General features: G+C 33.7%; 1 protein-coding gene across 1 annotated transcript; it reads left to right on the top strand.

Moving 5' to 3' along the window:
- Nucleotides 1-4,297: 4,297 nt before the first annotated feature.
- LOC145641697 (beta-glucuronosyltransferase GlcAT14B-like) lies at nucleotides 4,298-9,181 on the top strand. The gene is made up of 4 exons (XM_081692613.1): nucleotides 4,298-5,254; nucleotides 5,603-5,678; nucleotides 5,770-5,885; nucleotides 8,153-9,181. The coding sequence occupies exons 1-4, from the start codon at nucleotides 4,618-4,620 to the stop codon at nucleotides 8,665-8,667; spliced, it is 1,344 nt and encodes a 447-aa protein (XP_081548739.1). The 5' UTR covers nucleotides 4,298-4,617; the 3' UTR covers nucleotides 8,668-9,181.
- Nucleotides 9,182-13,448: the final 4,267 nt, after the last annotated feature.

Here is a 13,448-nt window from a genome sequence, read left to right as displayed (position 1 = left end):
GTGTTGAAAACCTTGTGTACTAATGTGTTAGTTCAAACCTTTGGATACTAGCATTTAAGTACTAAGACTTTCATTTTACTGTTCATATTTCATGATCTCATGTCCGTTTTGCATCAGTGGGGGATTGTTGGAGTTTTCCTCACTAGTAATGCAAATCGGAGTTTCATCAAGTGAGTGTGCAAAGAGTTAGAGAGGGAATGATGGAGAATGCAAGTCTAGGGGATTGATCAAGGCCGAGCTAGCAAGAGAGCTAGAGCTCAGATGCTAGGAATGCCTACGGCATGGTCGAGCTAGAGCTCGTTGCCATCAGTAGTGTCCAGCAGATCCGAGCTATAGCTCTCCTATGCGTGAGCTACTAGCTCGCTTCTTCTTTGGCTAGCTAGAGACCCGAGCTATAGCTCTCCTACGGGAGAGCTACTAGCTCGCCCCCTGTTTTCACTTGCGGCAGTCCGAGCGAGAGCTCCCTGCGAGTGAGCTATAGCTCTCTACTCGCAAGCCCAACCGAGTATATGGGCCTTGCGTGAGGCTCAAGCTGCTTGTCTCTTTTCCTTATTACTCCTATAAATACAACTCATTGACCTTTATTAAAAACCAAGTTAATTTCATTATTGAAATAACCTAAACACAAAACAAAACCTACCCTTTGAGATCTGAACAGTTCTTGAGTAATTCCACGCTTCGGGTTCGGGTACACGAATTACGAAGGAGAGTTGCGTTAAACTTGGGGGGCGTGCGTCATCAGGAAACCTGTACCGGTGGTGGCGTATTTCGCTTCTAAGGCAGTGGATTATTGTTCCACGGCGCGACTGTGAGTTGAGATCTTCAATCAAGTATTTTTCCCTTTCATCTTCTCTATTTTGTTATTGGAATCAACAGGTATTTTACCAACACAGATAAGTAAAAATCAGGTGAATAAATTCACCCTTATAATCATATACTTCATCCGTTCTTTATTACTTGACCCGGTTTGACTTTTACACTATTCACCACCCCTTCTTTGACCGTTTTTTGTGAATAATATGTAAGGAAAAAATATATTCATGTATGATCTTTTTGGATTTATCTCAATAAGTACTATCATAATATATAACTTTTATAATTTTAACTTATGGAGAATTTAAGTTATTAATCGTTAAAATTTTACATTGGCAAGCGTGATAAAAGAAACCGGTCAAGTAAAAAAAAAACACAGGAAGTAGTAAAATATAGTGGTAGACTGGTAGTGTGTTTGGAATTTGGATTGAATGAGAAGGAAGCTTCTTCTCACATGTAAAGTACTCCATAATCCTTAGTCAAATGTTTAAAATCCAAATATAATATGGGTTTTTAATGAAGATTTTTTTTTTTTTTTTTTAGTGTTTAATTTTTTCATAATGCACGCAAAGTTGGAAAATTAAAAGAGATCAGTTTTGAGATGTCTGTCAATATCCGTGACTTTGAATGTAAGTTAGGCATTGAACTAGACTTTTTGGGTGCACAAGTAGAGGAATAACAAGTACGACTACTTGTCATGGGTTTCAATTGAAGTGATGTTTTCCTATTTTAATCTTCGTTTGCCGTTTCAATTACATTAAACTTGACTTTATTTGTTCTTGATTTCGTTTTCCATTTGATTTTCTTAGTGGATTACTCCCATGATCGTATTTAGTTATGATTTATTAGTAGAGGTTAAGGTTAATAGTCATGTATTTTAGGAAGAATTGAATGAGAGTAAATAAAAGATTAGATGAATATAGTGGAGGAAAAATGGAAATAAATAAGGAAAATTTGACTTTTATTACCTATTTATTTATTTTTATTTTTTTGCTATCACATAAAATCACATAATTTAAATTTAACTTTAAAGAATAAATAGGTATTATTTTTTATTTTTTTATTTTTTTTGAGGAAAATATATAGGTATTTTTAAAATAACAAAATTGGTAGAAAAAAAAATTAGGTGAGTCACACTCACATAAGTTCAATGTATCTTTCCTAAAAAAAAAAAAAAAAAAAAAAAAAAAAAAAAGTCCAATGTATCTACACTAATAATCTAATATTTGATATTAATAATCTAATATCTGAAATTAGATTATTAGATTACTAGTATAGTACCCGTACGTTGCACGGTGGTGATAAGTAATTTTTCCATATTTCTTTTATATATTTTGTTGTTGATATCATTTTAAAATAACTTGGCTTGCTTTTTAAAAAATAAAAAAATAAATACTAGTAAATAAAATTGGTATATAAATATTAATTAAAACATGTACATAATCCTTTTTTTTTTAATGTTTATTATTTATTGTTGCATTATAATATTTACTACAATATTATATAAAATTTTCTAAAATGATGGTTAAACAAAGTAGTAATGAGTATACAACAATATTGATGCCAAAATCAACTTTCATATTTTTAGTTTTAAACCTATGTAATCTAAAATCTAGCAAGTAAAAGGAAAGGGTAAAAAAAATTAAATAAATAAATAAATTGATGACATCATAAGTAAATTTGGAGGGAAAATTTTTAATGAGAGTTTGACACGTAGGGCACTTTAAGGAATTGATGACATCAGCACGTTTTGTTTTAGTAATAGTTAATAGATTAATGTCATATATTAGATTAGTAATGCCAGATACTTAGAATTCTCCTGTTAGATACTCTATCCGTGTTTTAATAAGTGTTACACTTGCCAAATCCGGCCGCGTTTTAATAAGTGTTACATTATTATTATTATTATTATTATTATTATTATTATTATTATTATTATTTTTTGCAAAAAGCTTTTAAATATGTATATATCTCTTTTCTCATGGTCTCCACCCAAACCTACTACTACCTTTTTATTAATTATTTTCTCTCACATTCATTACTTTTTGATAAATTAACCCCATTATTTTTCTTTTACAATTTTATAATACTCCAATTACCCCACTTACCTCTTGGTATTTGGTAAGGTAAGAAAAAAAGGGAAGAATTAGGACCCCCTCCTCCCAAGGGGCGATCCTAAAGCATCTGAGGTGAGAATGGGGTATAAAGCTGAAGAGTATTAAGTGAATACAACACATTACAAATTATTTTTCGAACTTGTAAAAAATACGAAGGGATAGAACAAAAAAGGTAAAGTGTTAGGTGAGACGAACTCTCATAAGTCCACCATCTTCATTCTCCTTCCTCCCTTTTCTCTCCGCCTCTTCTCCCGCACCTCCCAACTTGCCGGCGATGAAGAATGATCGGATGCAACTTGCGTTGGCGATTAGTGCTTCGAATTCGGAGTTTCGAGATGATCTGGACAATGACCAGATCCGTGTGCTGCTACTCTGTTGAGTTTGAGGAGGTTGAATTATATTAATAATGATCGAGATAAGGAGGATTTTGGTGAGGCAGCTTTGTCGCAGCGGTTTTGGGTGAAATTGATTAATGTGATTTTGTGAAATTTGATTGTGGAATTGTTAATTGATGATGAAATGTAAGAGTTTGTTAGAGATAATGTGAAATCTGAGGGCTGAGGAAAGAGAAAATATTGCAGTCATGGAAAAAGAAGAGGGTCAGTGGTGAAGGAGAAAATGATGCCAGGTATTAGATGTTTATTGTTTGGTATTTGATTGTTATGGTTTGGTATTAAATGTTTATCGTCAAATACTCCCTCCTTTTTAAATATTTGCTCCATTTCTCTTGGACATGATGTTAATCTTTGATCAATGATATCTTTAATTATCAATAAGTATATATTTTAACAATTGAAATTTAATAATCTATTCATTGATGATTCCAACAAGTACCCATAAGACTATATTTTTTCTTATATATAAATCACAAACATTAGTTAAAGTAAGATGAATGAATAGTGTTAAAAATAGAAATGAAACAAATATTTAAAAACTGAGGGAGTATTAGATTAGTATTGTTAGGTATTAGATTAGTATTGTTAGGTATTAAATTAATATTAATTGGTTTAAAATTTGTGAAATTAGAAAATTTTAGACAGGAATAAGATAATTTTAGTCTAGTAATACTATTTTAGTCAAAAATAAGATAACATTTATCATGAATAAGCCAATATTATAGATTTTATAAAATGTTGGTGCGCGGGCTTTGATCGGGTTTTTAGACCCGCGCCTTTTTGTTGCTGAGCCCGATCTCACGTGAGTCCTTTCTACGCAAAATCTCTCAACAAAATTTTTTTATTTTATTTTAATATTATTATTATTTTTTTAGATAACCAAAAATGTAAAATCTATAATGTGAGGCTCGTTGAACTGTTGAAGTCACGATCTGAATGGATGACCCAAACAAAACCTGTTAAAAAAGGAAACTTCAATGACCAAAGTAGAAATTTTTACTTCCATCTTTATTTTTCCACATTCCAACAAACAAAATCAAATTACCCAATTTCAAATCAAACAAACAAACAAAAACTAAATTAAAAAAAAAACAACAATTTCTTCGTAAATTGTAGCATCACCAAGCCAGACTCGGTGTGACTTTCTTCCCCAATTCCTTCAATTTTCATCCTCATTTTCAACGATCCCAAAAATCACCATTTTTATCTTCTTCAAAGATCTCTGCAAATTTACCCAGATCATAATTTATCAGTTTTAGCTCAAATTTCTTGAAACCCATCATTGTTTGTTAATGGTGGGGGTCGGAGAAATGAAGAAGTTAAGAAACTACTACTTAAATCTCAGACACCCACATCACCAAACCTCCATTATTACAACAATGGAGGGTCGAAGAAGATGGATCTTTCCACTTGCAATCGGTTCAATTATTACCCTTTTTCTCCTCTTTCTAACAACCCTAACAACATCTCCTACTTCCCCTCTTTTCTCTTTGTCATTTTACAGGTATTCGTACTCACCTTCTTCATCTGTTTTTGTCGAATCCAAGCTTCACCCTGTTTCTATTTCGCCATTGTCAACCCATACACCGCGGTTCGCTTACCTCGTTTCGGGTTCTGCCGGTGATGGGAAGTCCTTACAGAGGACTCTTCTTGCACTCTATCACCCTCATAATCAGTATGTTGTTCACTTGGATTTGGAGGCTTCATCTGATGAGAGGCTTGATTTGAGGAATTTTGTTAAGGATCATCCAATTTTTAAGCAATTCAACAATGTTAGGATGATTACTAAGGCCAATTTGGTTACTTATCGCGGTCCGACTATGGTGGCGAATACCCTTCATGCTGCTGCTATTTTGTTGAGGGAAGGTGGTCATTGGGATTGGTTTATTAATCTTAGTGCCTCTGATTATCCTCTGGTTACTCAGGATGGTAAGTTCGGGTTCTTCGTTGGTAGTTTTTGAGCATAATTTATAACAAATGTTGCTGTATTTGACTATAATATTAGTTTTTTTTTAGATGTTGTTGATTGATAAATATGGTAAATTTTGTTAATTTATGGTTAAGTTAGAGTTTGGTTGAATTTGGGTATTGTTTTGATGGACTGTTGTTAATGGGATAATTATCTGTGCTTGATTGCTTAAAATGGTGGGTTTTAAATTTGGTTTCACTGGTTTTATGTATTGGTTTACTGATAAATTAGGGGCTGTTGATGGTTAGCTGAGAATTATGTTCAGCAGGCACTTGTATTGATTGTTTTGTTTGGTTTGCTGTGACCAGATCTGTTGCACACATTTTCGCATTTGCCTCGTGACCTGAATTTCATTGATCATACAAGCAACATTGGCTGGAAAGAGTAAGTAACCAAAAAAAAAAGGGATCTTTTGTTGTGCATTCATGTGTTTGTACAGGAATTGGAGTATTAAGTTATTGCTTAAATTATCTAGGTTTCAAAGAGCAAAACCAATCATTATAGATCCAGGGTTCTATCAGACGAAAAAAGCTGATGTTTTTTGGGTGACTCAACGGAGAAGTGTGCCAACAGCTTTCAAACTCTTCACAGGTTTGTACTGCTTAATGTAGGCTGATTTCATCTCTATTTTGTAATGTCTATCAATATCCGACAAGTTATAAATTCCTGACCCTAACTAATTCTGCTGAAAGTCGTTGATTAGTCTTTTTGGTGAGTCTTTACTCTTGAACAATCATCCTGTGTCTTCTAAAGGTCTATGTTTTCATGTCCTGGATGCTTCTTATATGGAGTAGTTAAAAATGCATATGTTTTCTGTGGACTTCTTTTGAATCAATGCGAAACATGAAACCAATTTCATCCCATATTTGTAATTGCAACCTGTAAAGTGTAACTTCCAACCTTTTTTTTAGTCATACAGCTTTTCTGTCCTTTGTCAAGAGTAAGTAAGGCTCTTGTTGATTGACTGTCAGTTGTTACTTATATAAGTGACTTATTCTCAAAGGGAAAAGAATTGGCAATTTGTAAGAATTGTAACGGATGACACAGGACAGCAGCATTGTTAAGGTATACAAAACATAGGAAGATGCTTTTGGAGTTTTGGGTTTGGATTGGCTCATTCTTACATTGTTGACTTTGATTAGGAGAACTTTACACATCAGCAGTTGCCACAAATTAGAATTTTGGTTTGCACCAAAAAAAAAAAAAAAACCCAAAAAAAATTTGGTTTCAGAATTTAGTGTTAGGTACTAAGTTTAAAGTTTGCACTTGTCTTTCAGTAGCCCTAGTTATGCTGGGCACTTTTAAATATTAGACATTATGACTGACATAGAATGTTCCTTCTCTGCTGCAATATTTGTCTCAATTATACTCTCTGATTTTGTCTTTGGAAAAAGAAAATCAGAACCAACCAAAATGAAAGTAAACGTTTGGTGTGCAGAAGAGGGAGGGAGGGAGTGAGGTTCCGGGAGATGTGTTATTGAAAAAGGAAGATACTTTGGAAACTGTTGGTCTTGTCTGTTAGAATGTGTACATATGCTGAGAAAAGAACATAGGGGTTAAAATCATGTGTAAGTGACTTTATTGGCTGTTCAGCTGTTATTTGAACGTTGGGTTACAAATGTTATAAAGTAGTACTCATAAGTTATAATTTCTAATTATAACCTCTAAAGAGCTGTTATCTGCTATTAGTATTCCCTCTGATCCTTTGTGTTATTCCCATTTGAATCTTTTTGTGAGACATAAAGCCAAAGTGGGATGAACAAAAAGGACCAGAGGGAATATTAAAAAAACTCAACTTCTTATTTGTATTGTTTGTGAAGTCATACATGATACTAGCGGTTTTCTTGTGTATCAGTATGCATGGATTGTTGCAATAGGGCAGTAAAGCGTGCATTGCTGTAGGCTTATACTCTGAGTTTTATTTATCATAATTTCAGCATATTTTGCAAGTGTGTTTTGATCTACAATATCTTGATTTTACTCTTGACTGTGAATTAATGCTGGCAAATATTGTAATCAAACATAATATGGTGCAGTACTATTTTACTGATGCTGCTTCATAACACTTGTGAAACTTTGAGCATCTGGAAGTGAGTTTAGAAGTATTAGCTTATTATGACTGAAAATGTACTTAGTTTGGAACTGAGTATGATGCTTATCAAGTTTTCACTTTGTGAGTTGGCTGTGAGCAGTGGTGCTATCCTCTTTTAATAGATGGGTCGGCATTAAAGCAGTAATATGCTTCACATTATGCAGTGAAATGCCTTGTGTATTGTTAAAAGAACATTGTAGTATTGGCTTGACAGGTTCACATTATGCAGGGAAATGCCCTGCGTATTGTTAAAAGGACATTGTATTAATATGCTTCAGCTTCACATTATGCAGTGAAATGCCCTGCATATTGTTAAAAGGACATTTTAGTGTGATTATGTGTGTATTACTCTGAAATTTGTATTTCCTGGGAGCCACAGAACTGCCGAAGTACTTCATTGGTTTTGGTGCTTGCTTCTTTGTATAATTGGTAATTGTTCTTCTATTTTGATGGGTAATACATATCCTACATGTAATTTGCATTACCCATTTACGCCTTAATTTAGATTTTAGACTATGTGGTGTCCAGCCTGTCCACCCTTCTCCTTCATTACCTTAAAAAAAATAACTCAAGGGGTTGGGGACAAAAAAGATATTATGGTTATGTCAGTTCTCCTGTGTTTTTAGAGTTTTATTTGATCATGTCTAAGGACAATTGTTCTTATTCAAAACTACAATATGTTACCGCAAATCTTTTTCCACCTCTCTTATTAATTTTTGTAAGGAGTGTAGATATCCATTATGACAGTGGGTGTAATTGCATGTAGGTTCTGCTTGGATGGCTCTTTCTCGCCCTTTTGTTGACTACTGCATTTGGGGATGGGACAATCTACCTCGAACTGTTCTCATGTACTATGCAAATTTCATTTCCTCTCCAGAAGGCTATTTCCATACTGTCATCTGTAACGCACAGGAGTTTCGAAACACAACTGTTAATACTGATCTCCATTTCATATCTTGGGACAATCCGCCCAAACAACATCCTCACTATCTCACTGCTGAGGACATGTCAAGAATGGTCCAAAGTAATGCTCCTTTTGCTAGAAAGTTCCATCGTAATGATCCTGTGCTTGACAAGGTTGACTCTGAGCTGCTCTCTCGAGGTCCAGGGATGATTGTCCCTGGTGGTTGGTGCATTGGGAACGCAGAAAATGGGTCTGACCCATGTTTATTGGCAGGAAATACAACGTTCCTCAGACCAACATCAGGTGCCAAAAGGGTAGAAACACTAATTAGTTCACTGATGTCAGCTGACAAATTCAGGCAAAATCAGTGCAAGTGATGAGCTCCATCTGACGGGACCAATTGTTGTATCAATTGTATCATTAATTTCAGAAGGAAGCACTGAAGCAGTCAGTAAATTTCACATACTGAGAAGATGATGGAGGATCGAAAATCATCGCTATGTTTCTACTGGAAATCAGAGGTATCATACTAGTCACGCTTCAACATGGTGTATACATAATTTCGCTTGTAATATGAGGGTGCTGCCCATTTTTTCACATTATATACTGAACTTGCAAAGTAGCTGTGTAGAATTAGAATGGCGTGGGTAGTTTGTTACGTGCTCACACTTAGAAGCTTTTGTGAAAAGGAATCCTCGCCTAAAGAGGATGAATAGGAGAAAAATCTAGAATTGCTTCAATGTTTGTATCTATGGATTTGCATTTTACCACTCCACTTGTTTATTGTGACTGGACTATGCATCCTGGGTATGAACCTTTGATGAGTCTCAGATCCAAAGTTATGCTGTAATTTTCTTTGTAATCGACTCTAATATATAATGTTTGTATCTATAGCTCTGGATTCTACTTCACTTTTTCTGAATGTCAACCATTCTGTGAATCTGAGGGATTACTTTATACTACGGTATCTAATAACAGCTCCTCTTGGTTTGCTATCTCATAGCGTATACAACGAGGAATTGAAGATAATAACAATAACAGAAGGAGGAAATATATTACCAAACTTTTTTTTTATCTGTCTTTTAAGAACATTATGAGACAAAGAGAATAACTTTCTTTCAAAATTTTAATCAATGTAAAAGCTAAAACAAAATGAAAACCCCTGTATAAAAGTTTAAGCTACAGATGTGGTTTGTTTTTTGTTTCTCGCAACGGGAGGCTCAACCGTTGAATGTGATATTGTCACTCACATTCTCACAGTACGCTGGAAATGTGAAAGAAATGTGTTTGTCAGACATTAAGAATGCTGTATTTATGGTGTTTTGTCATGTGGAACCCTTCAGTTAGGAAATTGTTTATGCTATAACTTGTCCATTTTCCACATTTTTTTGGCTAGATTTGTCTTCTCTGTTCCATAATAAGGTAGCTTTGTTTATGAATGATTTGGGGAATATACACCATTAAATTGAACTTTGCTGTTTTATTATTTAAAAATGTACTGTATCGTTCAGCATGATCTTTACTGAATCATTTCTCTCTGGGGGCTGCACATTGGGTGGTGACTGGTGAGCGATATGGCACTCTCCCTAGTACAAGTATCTAGGAATTTGCTGTATGAAAATTGTAGGACATATATTGGCTGTGAAATGCTATGGTGTCCCTTTGTTCTCAGAGAATCATTAGTAGTCTTTAATATTATGTTGCGAGTAGCTGCATAAGGATTATTGGATTACAAAAAAAGGATGGTGGGAAGGATAACCATCAGAGTCTTTGGCTTTCGAGAGATTCTAGTTTACATTCTTACAACTACATATATAATCATAGATATACAAAAATTTCCTATGATAAGAACTCTGCTAGATTTTATGTACTGACTATTGAAGATAAACTGATGGCTTATGATAATACAAGCCATCAAATACAACATTTGCGAAACTGTTCATTATAACTCCATTCCTTGTTGTATAAGTTATGTGGGTACTCATGTGCTAAATTTGGTATTGTACAGACCTTCAGGGTACAAGAAGGCCCGAACATTGATGCATACCCTTTTGCTCGAGAATTGAGTAGTTTCCAGTGACTCTTATTCAGGAAGTTCACACTTTGCAGAATCACAGGTACAAATCATGCATTTTGTGAACTTACAAGCTGTTAGCCACTTCAATTTATGTGATAGTTCTGTCTTGCTGTTTAGCTTGTGCCACTTACAATGATCGCTAAAGGCTAATTAGAACATGTTCTTGTGTAATTTCAAGTTATCTTAGCCTAGATAACAGTGTTTCTTATGGTATAGTGTTTGAAAAAAATGCATCAGAGAATAATGTGTTGAATGCAGCTTTTATTACAAAATAATTTGTGAAGTTAATCCACTGATGCCTTGGCTTTAAACCTTGGAGTTGCAGTCAATTTATAGACCGGAAACTGTCCAATAAGAACAAAACATGAACATCAAATCACTTGTCAAATACATGGGATTTGATCTCCAACATGCTGTAAATCAGTGTAATGTAGATCTGTCATAACATAATCAGCCAAAATTCATAAGAAAACTCACAATGTTAGCAAAGACTAATCATTTAATGCAAAATTTTATTTATATTTATAATTTGAAATGATAAAAGTTATCATGAAAACAAAATCAAAATAAGACAAATAGAAAGCTAGGGTGATGTATTAATGCATGCTGAAATAATCAAACCTAGTCATAAAAGAAAGGTCTGAGAAAGAGACACAGGTCTCCGATCACATGAGAAATGGCACCAGCAGCAATGTTGCATACGTGCAAGATCAAAGAGCTAGCAGCGCGCAGCTGGTGCCATCTCTCCTGCGATAGAAGACCTCGCTCTTCTATATATGTACAACATGTACACCCTTCATAACCTCCCTAAAACTCTCGCTTCATTTTTTTATTTTAAATGCATATATAACGTATGCCTCTCTGGCTCTCCCGCCTCCACCCCAGCCCGATTCCTTGAATTTTTAGGCTTATCTGGTGGCGAACTTCTTAGCATGACCAGTTAAGTATATATAGAAATTCTTATTTGTGTATTACGAAGTATAAATTTTATGGATGGCCCAACCAAGTTGGAAAAAGAAAAGTTCAACATTTAGTGTTCACACTTAGCTTGACTCTGTTTTTTTTTTTTTTTTTTTTTTTTTTTTATCATTATGTTAATTAATGTGAAGACTTGGTACATAATTTATTTGGATTGTCTGAAAATGACATGAGTTGAGAATTATAATTCCAAATATATGCTGCTTAAGTGGTGTCCAACCACTTGTTACTAAAGCTACAGTACTAAAATCCTTAAATAGATGCAATTAATCAAATTTACCAAGTTTAACCAAATTTACTACTAATGATTTTGTTGTTGATTCATACAAGTAAAAAATTGTTAAGACAAACATGTGTTTGTCTGTTTGATCTATATTATTTTGTGAAAAGTTAGGAGGTCGATGTTTCATTTCATTTACAAAAGTGCATAATTGCCTCATATCTCTTATTGAAAATCACTCTCTACCCTAACAATTTGGCTTTCTCCTTATCAAAACTTATTCTATGTTTTCTTGCCACTCAATTGCCTCAATGTCCTGTTGAATTTTCTATGACCAAAAATGACATAAGATAACGCTATTTTAATTTCACATACACTATATTGTTCTACTTCATATTAATTTTCTCTAACATCAATTTTACCCAATCCAAACCTAAAAAATTACTCACTGCTCAATTTGTGTTAGTTAACCCATCTATGGAAAATCTCAATTGATCGAAGGGAGTTTATTATAGTGACTATGCTTTTACAAGTTTTTTTAGGGCTCGTGATAGACTCACTCCTCACTAGCAAGGTGTTCCTTTACATATGCTATATACAGTAGCAATATTGACAATTTTTCTAAGGTTATTTTCATGTTTACTTCTTTTGTTTCATTTTGATGGCAACAATTTCATTGACAAACTTACCAAAACACAAGTTTGACCATTTATATACTTATAACAATATTAATTGTAGAAGTTATGATTAATATGAACATTTGTATCAATATTCAACACTAATATAACACAATTTTACTTTTTATAATTATTTAATACAAGTCAAAAACTGTTCAATTTTATGTTACATAAGTTAATTTAATGAGAACAAATTATCATGCTAATGATATCTATGTCGAAAAGTGGTGAACCTAGGATGTCTCTAGAAGAGTGACCCGTCCACTTATTCCGTACGATTTTGAAACCCAAAAGTCAAAATCTTGCCTTTGACTTTGCACAATGTATTCCAACCCCTCACTAGAGAGTAGAGACAGTCCCACCAAAACCACCAAGAGCTTAGGATTTGAGGAATCTTGCCTAAAGTATGAATGCAATCTCCTTATTAGACTGAAAACAAAATTTTACAAAAAAAATAGGGGGAGGTATTAATGCATGCTAAAATAAAATCAGATATATAAAAAAAAAAAAAAAAGGGTTTGAGAAGGAATCACATGAGAGATGGCACCAGCTGCTCCGCAATGCTGCCTACGTGCAAGATCAAAGAATTAGCAGCGCGCAGCTGAAGACCTCTTTCTTCTATGCATATATAATATTATAATGTATGCCTCTCTTGCGTTTAGTGACGAATCTTGACCGAAAATATAAGAGAGGCTGCGATTTGAATCTTTTGCCTCTCGGCTGGGCTGGTTTAGATCAATCCTAACCGAAAGTATTTCTTTAAACTAGTCACTATATTCCAATATTTTATAAGTAAAATAAGGTTATTTAAATTTATTAACTAATTAATTACAATAATTTAAAGGGGCAAGACCCTAAATGGCCCCAGTGGAAGGTCCCTCTCTGCTTGCTTTCACCCCAACCCGAATCTTGAGTGTTTTGGCTTATATAGTGGTGAACTTTTTAACATAATTAGATGAACCCCGTGCAATTTACGATTTGTTTGTATTTTCTTAAAACAAATATGTTTTGTATGTGTATGATAAAATTTGTTATTTATTTAGTGTATGATTTACTATTTTTGTTTTAAAATAGATTGTGAATTTCCTAATATCAAATATAATTTTTTTATACTCCGTATTTTGTATTTAATTAATTTAAACTTTAAAATCTCATTTGCTGATTTACTTATGTGACATTTAAATTATTTAATTCTAAAAAAATTGC

This window comes from Chenopodium album, chromosome 8 (genome assembly GCF_948465745.1).
Source record: "Chenopodium album chromosome 8, dcCheAlbu1.1, whole genome shotgun sequence".
NCBI lineage: Eukaryota > Viridiplantae > Streptophyta > Magnoliopsida > Caryophyllales > Amaranthaceae > Chenopodium > Chenopodium album.
Note: the sequence above shows the minus strand (reverse complement) of the source record. Positions and strands in the feature narration are given on the sequence as shown.

Bases quoted from the DNA above. Each gene is read 5' to 3' on its own strand.
- LOC145641697 (XM_081692613.1), top strand. From the start codon at position 4,618: ATGGTGGGGGTCGGAGAAATGAAGAAGTTAAGAAACTACTACTTAAAT. The intron at 5,679-5,769 runs GTAAGTAACCAA...TAAATTATCTAG, and splicing joins AGCAACATTGGCTGGAAAGA to GTTTCAAAGAGCAAAACCAA. The intron at 5,886-8,152 runs GTTTGTACTGCT...AATTGCATGTAG, and splicing joins AGCTTTCAAACTCTTCACAG to GTTCTGCTTGGATGGCTCTT.